Consider the following 12100-nt stretch of genomic DNA (forward strand, 5'->3'; position numbering starts at 1 on the left):
TTTAATGGATATTACAGAGGACTCCTCCCCAGGTCTAGGCTGGAATAGAGCCATTTGGAGAGTTAGAGTTTCAGTGTTCTTGCATTCTGAAAAAGGGGGGAGATGCAACGTACCCATTACCTTAGACCAATGCCACCCTCCACCTTGCCTGCCCTTTCCTACTAATTCTTTGGATTGTAAGGAGGCAGTGAAAGCACCAGACAGGAAATAGACTCTGGTCATTGGCAATGCAGGGTTTGGATGGGACTTGGAAGGGAAATGGAAGGAGCGAGTTTTGTGGCGTTGGGGCAGGCATGTCGGTAGGACTCTACTCATAAAAGCCCTAGATGAGAGGCGGTGCAGGTATTACTTCCCCCATCTTGTAAATGAAGAAACTGAGGTTCTTCATAGCCAGTCCATCCGAAGTAGGATTCGAACCCTAGATGGATGGCACTGAGCCTGTGCTTCATCTATTTCCTCTCACTGTCTCTTGAAAGTATGGAGCTATTTGCTAGTTAATGAGGCAGTTCTTTTAAAAAAAAATTTAAACTTAATTTTAATAAATCTCCACATAAATTTTCCAGTTACATGATTGATGTTGTCTCCCCTCTTCTTCCCTCCTCCCTCCCAGGGCTGACACCCGGTTATACATGTATTATCACACAAAATTTATTTCCAGGGGGCAGCTGGGTAGCTCAGCGGATGGAGAGCCAGGCCCAGAGAGGGGAGGTCCTGGGTTCAAATCTGGCTTAGACACTTCCTGGCTGACCCTGGGCAAGTCACTTAACCCCCATTGCCCAGCCGGGACTCCTCTTCTGCCTTGGAACCAATACACAGTACTGATTCTAAGGCAGAAGGGTATGGGTTTAAAAAAAACAAACATTTCCATGGTATTCATTTTTATAAGTGAGTAATCTTATAAAACCCAAACTTCCAAGCCCAAACAAACAAGTGACAAATTGTCTGCTTTGATCTGCATCAGACTCCCACAGTTCTTTCTCACAAGTCCCTGGGGATTGTCCTGGATCACTGCATTGCTGATAGTAACAAAGTTGATTTACATTATGATTGTGCTACAATGTATCCGTCTCTGTATACATTGTTCTCCTGGCTCTGCTCCTTTCACTCTACATCAATTCCTGGAGGTCTTTCCAGTTCACATGGAATTCCTCCACTTCATCATTCCTTACAGCACAATAATATTCCATCACCATCAGATACCACAACTTGTTCAGCCATTCCCCAAAGGAGGGATATCCCGTTAGGTTCCAATTCTTTGCCACCACAAAAATAGCAGCTATCAATATTTTTGTACAAGCAGGTCCTTTCTCATTGATGAGGCAGTTCTAAAAATGGGCCATGGTTGGGGATAGAGACTGAGGAGCTGAAGAATCTGGACTCAATTTACTAGGCAAGAAAAGGTTCGGGGTTGTCAAGAATCAGGGCCTTCAAATACAGGAAGGGAGAGAAGGGAGGTGGGAGTCATGGTAGGTAGAAGACAGGAAAAAAGGTCTCATCTCTCCAGAAAAATCCTCAGGCATTTGAATGCGGCAGGGCTTCAAGTTTGGGATGACCCCCTCCAATTTGGCAAAGTGTGTTGCCTTTGCTGGCCTACCCACCCTTGACTAGCTCTAGAGCTGGAGCTTCCACTCACCTCTCCAGTAGAAAAGATCTGATAAAATCATTCATACTAGGGTGATGTGGACCTATAATGCCAACCTAGGCCTCTCACTTTGTTAGGGGCCAATGGTACTGATGGCAGGAAGTTGGGCAGATCAGGTGGGAGGAAGGGGATTCTCCCAGTGCTTCTCCCACTCCTCCACATGGGCAGCCCTAATCTCTGTACCTGGGCTCCATGTATTTGTCAGTGATGCCTCTTGGGCCTTCATTTAATTTGTCAAAACATGAGTAGACTTCTGGGCCCAGAGGAAGCAGAGCCTGGTGTGAAGCTTAGGAGATGTGGTAGAGTAGAAATCAGGCTAGGATTCTACTTTGGAGAGTGGGGAGGCTATGGGCCCCAGACCCCATCACCAGTGGTCTCTGGCTCACCCTCCTGGCTCCAGACCTTCCCCTTAGTGCTTTTAAACAAGCCAGGAAGAGTCCTTCAGCGTGACTTAAATGGTAGAAAGAGACATGCTAAGAAAGAAGCAGAGAGGCAGCTAGGAGAGGCCAAAGCAGGGATGAAGACTCTTGTAGGACAGTCTGAGACTATGTGTGGCAGGGGCAGAGGAAAAGGAAAGGGAAGAATCAGAGCAGGTCTTGAGTTTGCAGGGGCTTCTGGGTGTATGTCCAAGGCCCTGAAGGTCAAGGTAGAGACTAGAGCTTGGAGGAAGACTGGGGCTGACCTGTGAGAGAGAAATGAAGATGCCTCAGGGGCGAATAAACAAGGATGACCAAGATTTGGAGAGGAGGCCAATCCAGACAGATGGCATGGATCTCAGAGGAGAAGTCAGCCAGTGATGGTGGCAGTGAGGAGGAGGAGGAAGCATGCCTACTCCCCTCCCAGCCTGTTGTGTTGGGGCATGAGAAGAGTTACATCCAGTGCTGGAGGAGGTGGCCAGGGGAGCAGTCTTCCAGAAGGTCCTAGATTCTGCCAAGGGCCAAAAGATAAAAAGGATTTGAGACCAAGAGGGCTGAGAACAAACTGTTATTGATGCAAGGGCCCAGAGGACACAATAAGAGGGCATGCCAGGGCAGGGCAGGGCCCTAGGAGGGTAAGAGTGAGAGACCAGGTTGTGAGTGGTGGCAGGAGGAGAGGGTCTTTATAGAGACTTCAAATCACAAGGATCAGGAGAGGAGAAAGAAATTTCCGTACTGGTCAGCTTTTCCTCAAGGACTTAGAAAAAGGGACATTGGGACAAGCATCGACAGGCACCTTGTGCCTGGCTCCCCAAGGGTCTGGCTGAACTCACATTACCCTCAGTGCCTGGTCCTTTGTCTCATTCCAAGATGGCAGGAGAGAATGAATACTGAGAAGCTGGTTACATAGGAAGCCTGCATTTCATCCCATCCTGGTTAAGAGTCTGAGCCCTCAACCCTGTAAGGTCTTGGAGAGCCCTGGAAATGCCATTCTGGGAAGTTCCTGGTGCCCAATGGCCTGACTTTGGCCTAAAGGTAAATCACCTGGCATGGTGGCCAAAGGTGTTAGAGAGCTGAGGCCTTGTTTTCTCCAGTAGTGTAATAAGGGAATCAAGGGCAAGTTCCCAGAGCAGAGGAGAAGCCTCTACCCCACCAATACCATTGTTCCTTATAGGATCCTAGATCTATACCTAGAGATCCTAGAGGCTAGCAAGTCCACCTTTCCCATTTTTCATATTAGGAAACTGAGGCAGAAAGGGATTGAGTAACTTGCCCAGGATCACCCAGCTTGTGTCTAAGGTAGGATTTGAATAGTTTTTAATGACTGGTTTTCAGCAGAGATTTTTTGATTTTCCTTTTCAGTTTTGTCTATTCTGCTTTTTATGGCTTCCAGCAGGTCATTTCTGGTCTTCAATTTGCTATCATTTCATTTGATTTCTGGGCTTCTTTTTTCCAAGTGTGAGATTCTGTCTTTTAAACTGTTTTCTTTTTGAACTATTTCCCACTTTTCTTGCCAAGTCTCTTCTATCTTTCTCATAATCTCTGGTTTGAACTCCTCCAGAGCTTGTGACCAATTTCCATTGTTTTGGAAGGTTTGGATGTGTTTGTTTGTCTTCTGTTATCTCCCCTTAGTCTGGAGTTTTTCTACATAAAAATTATGGAGGGTTGTTTTTCTTCTTGTGTGTGTGTGTGTGTGTGTGTGTGTGTGTGTGGTTGCAGATTTTAATTCTTGGAATTTGGTGCCTTCTTCCTTTCTGGTCAGAAGTCTGAGTGAGGAAGGTGGGTGATCTTTGTATTGAGTGCCAAAGAGGTTTTTGTCCTGAGGCTATTTTTTGAGTCTCCACAGCAGCATCTGCTGTGTGCAGCCCCGCACTGTCTCTTTGCCCAAGCTCCATGTTCTTCAGTCTCCTGGGGACCCAAGTCTCGCTGCTCTCAGGGGTAAGTCTGTGGTGACCTCCACCAGCCCCCACCCCCCAGGAACCTAGAAGTTGCCTTTCCTAGAAGAACTTTCCGTACAGTGCCCTACAGTGGAGCCCCTTCATTCATCTGACTTTCCTTTTAGTCCTTTTGAGGCACTTTGTCTTTGTTGGTGGAGAGGAGTGGAGAGGAAGAGCCCTGCCTGGGGCCATCTTAACCCGGAATTCTAGAATTTGAATAGGAGTCCTCTGTCTCCATAGAGTGCCCTATCCATTCCACCATGCCACTTCTCTGATCTGAGAACATTCTTAGCTGAGCCCAAGAGGATGCCAAGTGGGAACGAGATGGGAGAAATCTTGACCCAGATCTCCCAGCCTCATCCCACCACCTGCTGGTCAGCCTGGGAAATGCAGCCTGCTAGGGGCCTGCCTTCTGGACCCTTTCCCAGGGCTTGTTCCCTAGGATGGATCATTGGGATTTCGCATGGACTGAGCTCGGGGAAATCGGGGCAGAGGTGTAGGAGAGGCCCGCTTGGGGTGCCGGCCTCCACAGCCTTCTTGTCACTTCTGGGCTTTTGGCCAGTGAACCAGAGACAGGTAGCCCAGAGTGGGGAGGGGCCTGAATCCTGTCTGCCTAGGGTGCAGGCCTCTAGCAATTGCTTTTCTCATGGCTTTCCCATTTGCAATGGGGAGAAAGGAGAAAAGCAAGAAGGACCCTTCAGTACACAAATATTGCCAGCAGTTCTTTTTGGTTATAACAAAGAACTGGAAAAAAACTGAGGGGGAACCCATCCACCCGGGAGTGGCTCAGCATATTGTGGCAAGTAAATGGGATGGAATATTACTGTACCCTCAAGAAATGATGAAAGTCTTGGAGGAAATGAAGATTTCTACCAACTGATGCAGACCGAGGAGAAGAGAAACTCATACTATGACATGACAAAGGACCACACGCTGGAAAGTCCTAAAACTCTGATCAGTACCACACACATGACTCGAGGCCCGGAGACGCACATTTCTGCACATGGCCTATGTGGGAATTTGCATGTGGATACATATTTATGAGGCTTTCTTTTTAAAATTAATTTGGGAGGGGGGCAGTACAGCTGGGAGAGCCAAGCCCAGAGACAGGAGGTGCCATGTTCAAATCTGGCCTCAGACACTTCCTAGCTGTGTGACCCTGGGCAAGTCACTTCACTCCAATTGCATATCCTTTACCCCTTTCTGCCTTGGAGCCAGTACTTAGTGTGGATTCTAAGATAGAAGGTAAGGATTTTTGAAAAATGAGCCTTTGTTGTTTCTGAGAGAAGTTTCTAAAAAGCAGTCCAGCTGACTTTTCCTCCAGTTTAATTCTGGGCCCAATTCTTCATCCATGTGGATGGTGTAGCACACATAGGCAGGTTTGGCACCGATGGACGGCTCCACAGTCTTTCCATCCCAAGGGATGCCATCATTTGGACAAGATCCTTTATCCACTGCTTTTCCTTGCAACAGTGGCCAGACCACGGCCTTTTGAGTTGTCAGAGGGCTCTTCCAAGGGGGCCTGCAGGTTCTGGGCTTCATAGCCTCCACCAACACATGGCCTTCCCACCAGCAGAGACTTCCTCTTCATGTTATTCTTCCTGGGGTACAGCCTCAGTGAGCAGACATCTTGCCAGTGTTAGCCTTAGCCAAGAGAGCCTCTGAAGGCCATCTCTCTTTTCCAGAATAGTGAAGGCCAACAGAGTTCAGGCAGCTGACCATAGAACCCACAACTCAGCAAGTTAGAAACTTCTCATTGCCATTTAGAGCCCTTCCCAGCCTGAGCCCTATTTACCTCTCCAGTTCCCCATTCTTTATTCTAGTGCTTTCCCAGTTTCCCCTGTACAAAGTTTGTCTGTACAGCTGTTGGTCCGCCTTCCTCATTAGGCTTTGAGCTCTGAGAGGGCACAAACTGTCCTAGCACAATGCCTGGCACACAGAGGGCATTTAACAGACATTTCTTAGCTGCCATTAGTCACCTCTCCAAACTAAGATGCAGTTACAGCGGCCTATTTGTTCTCCCACAGCCCTCCACCTCCTGTGCATCCACACTGCCTCTCCCCTCCCATCTCGCCTCTTGGGCTCTCCAACTTCCCCACCTCTGCAGGAAGCCTTTCCCACTGAGGCTCCTTTCCACGATGATGTTTCCGGTGTGTATAGACAGATGTATAGAACATACATTGACATCCCCCTCGAGGGCAGAGACCGCCTTCCTTAGCTGTTCGTCCCCATTGGCACATGGCACTTGGTAAATGCTTGAGGCTTGGGATTGGGAACACAACTGCTGTCTCCAGGGATTACTAAACTGGCTTAGGCTTATTTTGCAGAAGTGAAGAATCCATAATTGTTCAAAAAGGAGCCAATGCCAAGCGATGGGCTGTGGCCAGAGGTAACGCTCTTCACTGGAGCCCTGCCAGGCATGGAGGGGCTTCTTGTTCAGGCAGGGGCCAGGCTAGAGACCCTCTGAAGCAGCTCCTTTGGTGGGCCCAGGCATGGCCACCCTCTCTCAGACACAAACCAGCTCATCATCTTTAAGACATGGAATCCAGAACCTGAAACTGCTGGTGGTGGGTGACAGAGAGGACAAAGCTGGCTACTGCTTCCCACTGAGCCTGGCACCACATAGGGCACTGCTGCCTCCTACTGGACTTGCAGGTCACCAAATACCACCCCCCAACTCAATCTTTCTCCAAGGACCAGATGACCCCAACTCCTTTCCCAACTTAGGCCTTTGAAGTTTTGAAAGCAAACATAATGAGCCTTCACATTTACCCATATTCTGTTTCATCCCCCCGGGTGGCTACGTGGTGCTGTGGATAGAACGCTGGGCCTGGAGTCAGGAAGACATCTTAGTTCAAATCTGGCCTCAGACACTCGTTAGCCTTGTCTGGGCAAGTCATTTAATCCCATTTGCCTCAGTTTTCTCATCTATATCATGAGCTGGAGAAGGAAGTGGCAAACCCCTTGAGTATCTTTGCCAAGAATTGGGCACAATTGAAATGACTCGCCCATCTCATTAAGTAGAGCCGGGACAGGGTTCTTTGGACCTTTTCTCCTAATATTTCAGCAGCACAGCTCCCCAGGTCTCTGACCCCCATCTTGGGACTCTTTGTGTTGATACAGAAGTGGAGCTAAGCCCCTTAAAGCCAGGAGTCCAATCTCATTTTGGTGATCTCAATATGGTTAACGTGTGAATCCCCCCAGCCTTTGCCCAAGTCCCATTGGTGACAGGGTCTGATGCCAGGGGCTTGCCTGGCCCTAAGGAAGAGGCAGCGCATCCTTATGACCTAGACAGGGAATTGAGAGCCCCCTCAGACTGGCACTGAGACAAGAAGAAACAGCTGCGGGTCCTGGAGGAGAGAAGGTGGGGAGGGCAATGGTGGAACTCAGCCCATCTGAACCAAAGAATCCCAAAGTCTCATGTTTGCATGACCCCAAAGAGAAGGAGGAGCCCATCATCAGGTACCACAAGTGTCAAGCGGACTGCACAGACCGGGGAGGGGTGAGTGGGGGGGGCAGAAGCTGGCAAAGGAGTCTCTTACTTAGCTCAAACCCGTCCCTCACTCACTGGAGCTCTTCATTCTTTGTGCCAGGCATCAGACAGGCACTTCATACTTGCTCACTGACTGACTGAGGTTGATTCTGGGGCAGGAGGCCAGGTTAAATCTCTTTGAGATGCCTTGGCCAGGATGCTTTGCAGGGGAGCCATTAGCCAAATTCTCATGTTCCCAGGAGAAATGGACTAGAGGCAAAATGAGCCACACTTCCAGCCCCTCCTCGGGTATACCCCCTGCTACTTCCACACGCCTTTCCTCCTCCCCCCTCAGGCCTAGAGCCTACTAAAACCCCCATTTCTGCCCCAAGAGACGCTCTGGGCACTTTCCTCTTCACTGGGCACGTAGCCTTCCAGGACAGAAGAGGTTTGGGGTGGGTACACTCAGGGATCAGATCTTCAGGCTGTGGCCCCCCCATGACAATCAGCTCAGCCCAGTCAGGTACATGCCCGATGAGGCCAAGATCCCCCACACCTGGCCAGCCAGAGATGGCACAGTCCACAGTTTAAAACAATCTTCTTTACTATGAGACAGATTGATGGCTTCAGTATCAAGGCCCACAGGAAGACTCCAGGAGCCAGCTGGAGACCGGGCCAGGGCCCTCAGGTGAGATGGAAAAGCAGAGCCAGCTGCTTCCACCTTGCCCCTGCTGGACCTGGCCCTTAACAAGAGGCGGTTGGTGGTAGGGCTGCAGAAGGGGCCTAGGAAGGACTGCCTGGTCTAAGGGGAACGGGCAAAGGGGATCAGTTTGTGCTTGGTTGGAGCTCCCTGCTTTAAACTGCGAGAAGAAAGCCAAGGGCCTGGCAGACACCTGGTCCATCATTTTGGCTCTAGCAGAGACCTTCTCTTGGGGAGGGTCCAAACTTGGAAGAGTCCTAGGCAGAGTCCAGGGAAGGGGCCAAGCTGTTCTGCCGCCCTCATTCCTGGGAATTGTCAGGGTTCAGGCTCTCTGGGACAGTGGTCCTTTGGAGGATCAGCTGGCACACCTGCTCTGACAGAGGCTGGGGACAGTGCTGCCTCTCCTTGAGGCCAAACCTCCCTGATTCCATGGGCCCTCACTCCTTGGCCTTGCCCAGGGCCCAGGGGCCTGAGGCATTGTGATGAGGGAAAGGGAAAGACTGGGCTGGAGGCTCAGCCCCCAAGGGAGCAAGATGTGGCTGCAAGGAGAAGCCACAAGCACTAATACCCATTTCCCTCTGCTCAGCCCAGCCTCTTGGACCTCCCTCCCCACCCTCCCAGCCCAGAGCTCAGAGGGGCCAAGGCCTTAATACTGACAGGGGCCAAGAATGCTTGGCAGGACTGGGCAACCTCTATTCCTCCTCCTTTTCCCAACTGGGGTCTCTGGAAGCCAGAGCAGCAGGGTGATGTCAGGGGTGCCGCAGGACGGCTTGCAGGTCATCAGGTAGGGAGCCAATGACAGTGTCAATATACAGGCCCACCCGCTGCAGCGTCTCCTCCTTCACTGGGAGCTGGTGGGCCTGAGCTTGGATCTGGGGAAAGCAAAGCAACTCTAGAATGTGAGTAGATCCAGCTTCCTCTCCCCACCAAAGCCTCGGCTTTCTGAGAGATGAGAGAGGGGCAGTGTAGATGGTCCAGGCCTCAGCAGGGGGCCAGACAGGGGAAGGCTTGCTCTGGTGTCCCTCCATCCCCTCCGGGGCTGTGTACCCAGCAGGAGGTCCTAGTGAAATGCTAGTGGTGAGGGAAGGAGGAAGGAGAGGAGGAAGAAAGCAAGGGAAAGAGGAAGGAAAGGAAGGAGAGAGAAAGAAAGGAAGGAGAGAGCGAAGGAGGGGGCAGAAGAGAAAGGGAAGGGGAGAGAGAGAGAGGGGAGGAGGGAGGGAGGGGATCCAAGCTCACCAGCTTCTCTCGAAGCTTCAGGACAAGGTCAACAATTTCCACCTCAGACTTGTCCTTCATCCAGGTCAGGATGTTCTGCAGGGAGAAGGCAGAGGGACAGCTGTTGGGGCCTCTTGGCTCCTCCACATGTCACCTGTGAGCCCGGGCCCATGCAGTGGCCCCTATGCCAGGGGAGGAGCTACTTCTGGCACTCCCCGGCCCACTTCTCTGTGTAGCTCCACATTGGAGGCTTTCTTGTCTCTACACATCTGTCTCTACACCTTCCCCATTTATCCCTGGTTTTGTCTCTCGGAGTCAAAGGAGAGCAAGGTGAATCCCTCGGAAGATGGTTTGGCTTCTCCAAGCCTTCTCTTCTCCAGGAAAATATCCCGGCCCCCTCTTATTTTCACTTCTGGTTCCCTCACCCCATCTCCGTCACCTTCCTCTTTCCCCCAATGGGGAGCCCAGGCCCTCCCTCCTTCTGGGCCTTCCTAGACCCTCAGAGCAGGCTGAGATGGTAGCAGCTTTGTGGGCTGATTCAGCCAGGATGGCACACCCTGAGTTCAGCTCCCCTAAAGCCCAAGGGCTTTCTGGGCACATACTGCTGTTCCCCGCTGTATTGGGGCAAGCCTTGTGCTTGTTCCTTGCAAGTTTGGCTTCTGTCTGACCCAATCTTGCAGGATCTCCGGGGATGTGGTACCCTTCTACTGTGGGCAAGTCTGGGAAGCCAGAGGCCCTCCCCCAGGCTAAGGGCCTCCTTTCTAAGTCCACTCTTTAGGTCTAGTCATTCAGCCCATTCTGTGGGCCTGTCCTCTGTCCTGCCCACATGACCAGAGGGACGATCAAATAAATGTTCTGTTGCACTCCAACTCTGCTACTTCCTCAGGTGTCTCCATTCTGGCCTCTTCCCTCTCCCTCACCCCATGTTTCTCATTAGCCCCCCAAATTAGGCTTTTCTACCTCCTCAGCATCTGTCATCTGCTCACTTCTCTCCATCCTGCCCCAGCCTGACCACCGTGGTTCAGCCTATAGCTATGCCCTTGGACTCCGGTCCACATTCCACACCAAGGGCAGATCTGACCATGCCATGCTCCTCTTCAAGAAGCTGCAGCGGCTCCCCCTTGCCTCCAGCATCAAAGAGAAACTTTCCATATGCTGGTCCCAACCTTCCCTTCCAGATCCTTCATTTCTCTCCCCCTTATCCTCTCTCTGACTTGGCCATGTTGGCCAGCCTTGCCCCTCTCATACCTGATCTGCTGCCCCGGGGGACTGGAAGGGCTCCCCTCCCTGCCAGAGCCCCTCTGCTTCTCAGAGAGACTACATAAGCCTCGGTTCTCCACAGGCCTTTCCTGATCCTCCTCTCTGAGGGCTGAACATGACCCAGCCCAGGGCCTGGCACCTAGTAGGTGTCTAATCAATGCTTGGCAAATCACTGATACAGTATTTCCCTAATCAACCAGCCCAGGAACCCAGTGCAAAACACTCTTCTTCCCCCAAGGCTAGCCTCAGTCCCCCAGTCCTGAACTGTCTCCACTTACCGCCTCACAGATCACTTCCAGGTGCAGCGCCTCCAGCTTCTGGGTCATCTCCTTGTGCCGCTGTCGGTACCAGCCATCAAAATTAGGAGACTTGAAAAAACGCCTGCCATGGGAAAGATGGTCACTACCCAGAAAGTTCTCTCCCTCTGCCAGGGATTAGGAGAAGTCTGGTAGGGAAGGGGCAGCCCAAGGCAATGCTAGGACTCCCAGAAAGAGTGGGGAGCAGCCCCGCAGCTTATCTGTGAAAGCCTGAAGGCCCTGTGCTTGGCTGAGGGATATCTTAGCTCATGACACTGGATCAGGCTCTAGGTCACAGCCAGTCACAAAGTCAGAGCTAGGACGGCCTACCGATGCTGATGCGGGTCAGACTCTCCACCTCGTGAAGAGATCTCTGAGAGGCAGATGGCTAGCCTCTGCTCAAGGCCTTCCGCCCAGGGCCAGACCCTGCCATTGTCAGGCAGGTCGTGTAAACTCGTCCCATAGTGCCCACCATCTAGCAGGACTGCTGGGAGACCAGAAAGGATAAAGACTGGCACTGAATGTCCTTGTCCATCTTCATTGGCCTTGTTATTATTCCATGGCTGAAGAGGGTCCTCAAGGACCTGGAAACTCTTTCTTCCCTGCCCCCAGGCACGCTGCTGCTTCCCTACCTGTACAGGCCTAGCCAATCACCCTTGAGGATGCAGGTGAGCTGGGGCCCAGCATGCTCCAGGGTCTTCAGGAAGTCATCTTGGCGGAAAGGACGGATCTGGGGAGGAGTCTGTGACAAAGAACAGCTTTGAGTGCCAGGCTGAGAGACCTCTTTCCAGGTAGGGCCTCACCCTTGTTATACAACTTGCTGACCCTCTCAGCCAATAGTCCTGTGCCTGAGGAGACTACCCTGGGGCTGGGAGCTTCAGCCTACAACAGGGCAAGGCTGGGGGAGGACAAGGACCTGGACTCTGGCTCTGGGAGGATAGGTCTGGCAGTGGGGGTAGCTGGGCCCAGACTCACTTTCCAGGGAGTGACTGCCCTCTGCAGGGGCATCAGGCTTGCCATGTAGTGTTCCTGAAGAGAAAGAAAATCTTGATCAAAGATAGGCCTAGGATGAAGTAGCAGAGGCCTCTTCCAGTCCCCCCAGCTACTAGAGCCTTCCTCTTACACACTGGGCTATTTACATGTTGGCTTTCCCATTAGAGTG

At 51.6% G+C, this 12100-nt stretch overlaps 1 protein-coding gene across 1 annotated transcript in view; it reads right to left on the minus strand.

Moving 5' to 3' along the window:
- Window positions 1-8053: 8053 nt before the first annotated feature.
- Window positions 8054-12100, minus strand: part of DENND6B (DENN domain containing 6B) — a 49102-nt gene continuing 45055 nt past the window's right edge. The window contains exons 17-21 of the mRNA XM_044679289.1: window positions 11914-11967; window positions 11571-11680; window positions 10921-11023; window positions 9404-9478; window positions 8054-9039 (exon numbers count right to left, since the gene is read on the minus strand). Of these exons, the coding sequence (XP_044535224.1) occupies window positions 8917-9039; window positions 9404-9478; window positions 10921-11023; window positions 11571-11680; window positions 11914-11967 (465 nt within the window). The 3' untranslated portion in view covers window positions 8054-8916. The remainder of the gene's footprint in view (window positions 9040-9403; window positions 9479-10920; window positions 11024-11570; window positions 11681-11913; window positions 11968-12100) is intronic.

This window comes from Gracilinanus agilis, chromosome 5 (genome assembly GCF_016433145.1).
Source record: "Gracilinanus agilis isolate LMUSP501 chromosome 5, AgileGrace, whole genome shotgun sequence".
Lineage (NCBI taxonomy): Eukaryota > Metazoa > Chordata > Mammalia > Didelphimorphia > Didelphidae > Gracilinanus > Gracilinanus agilis.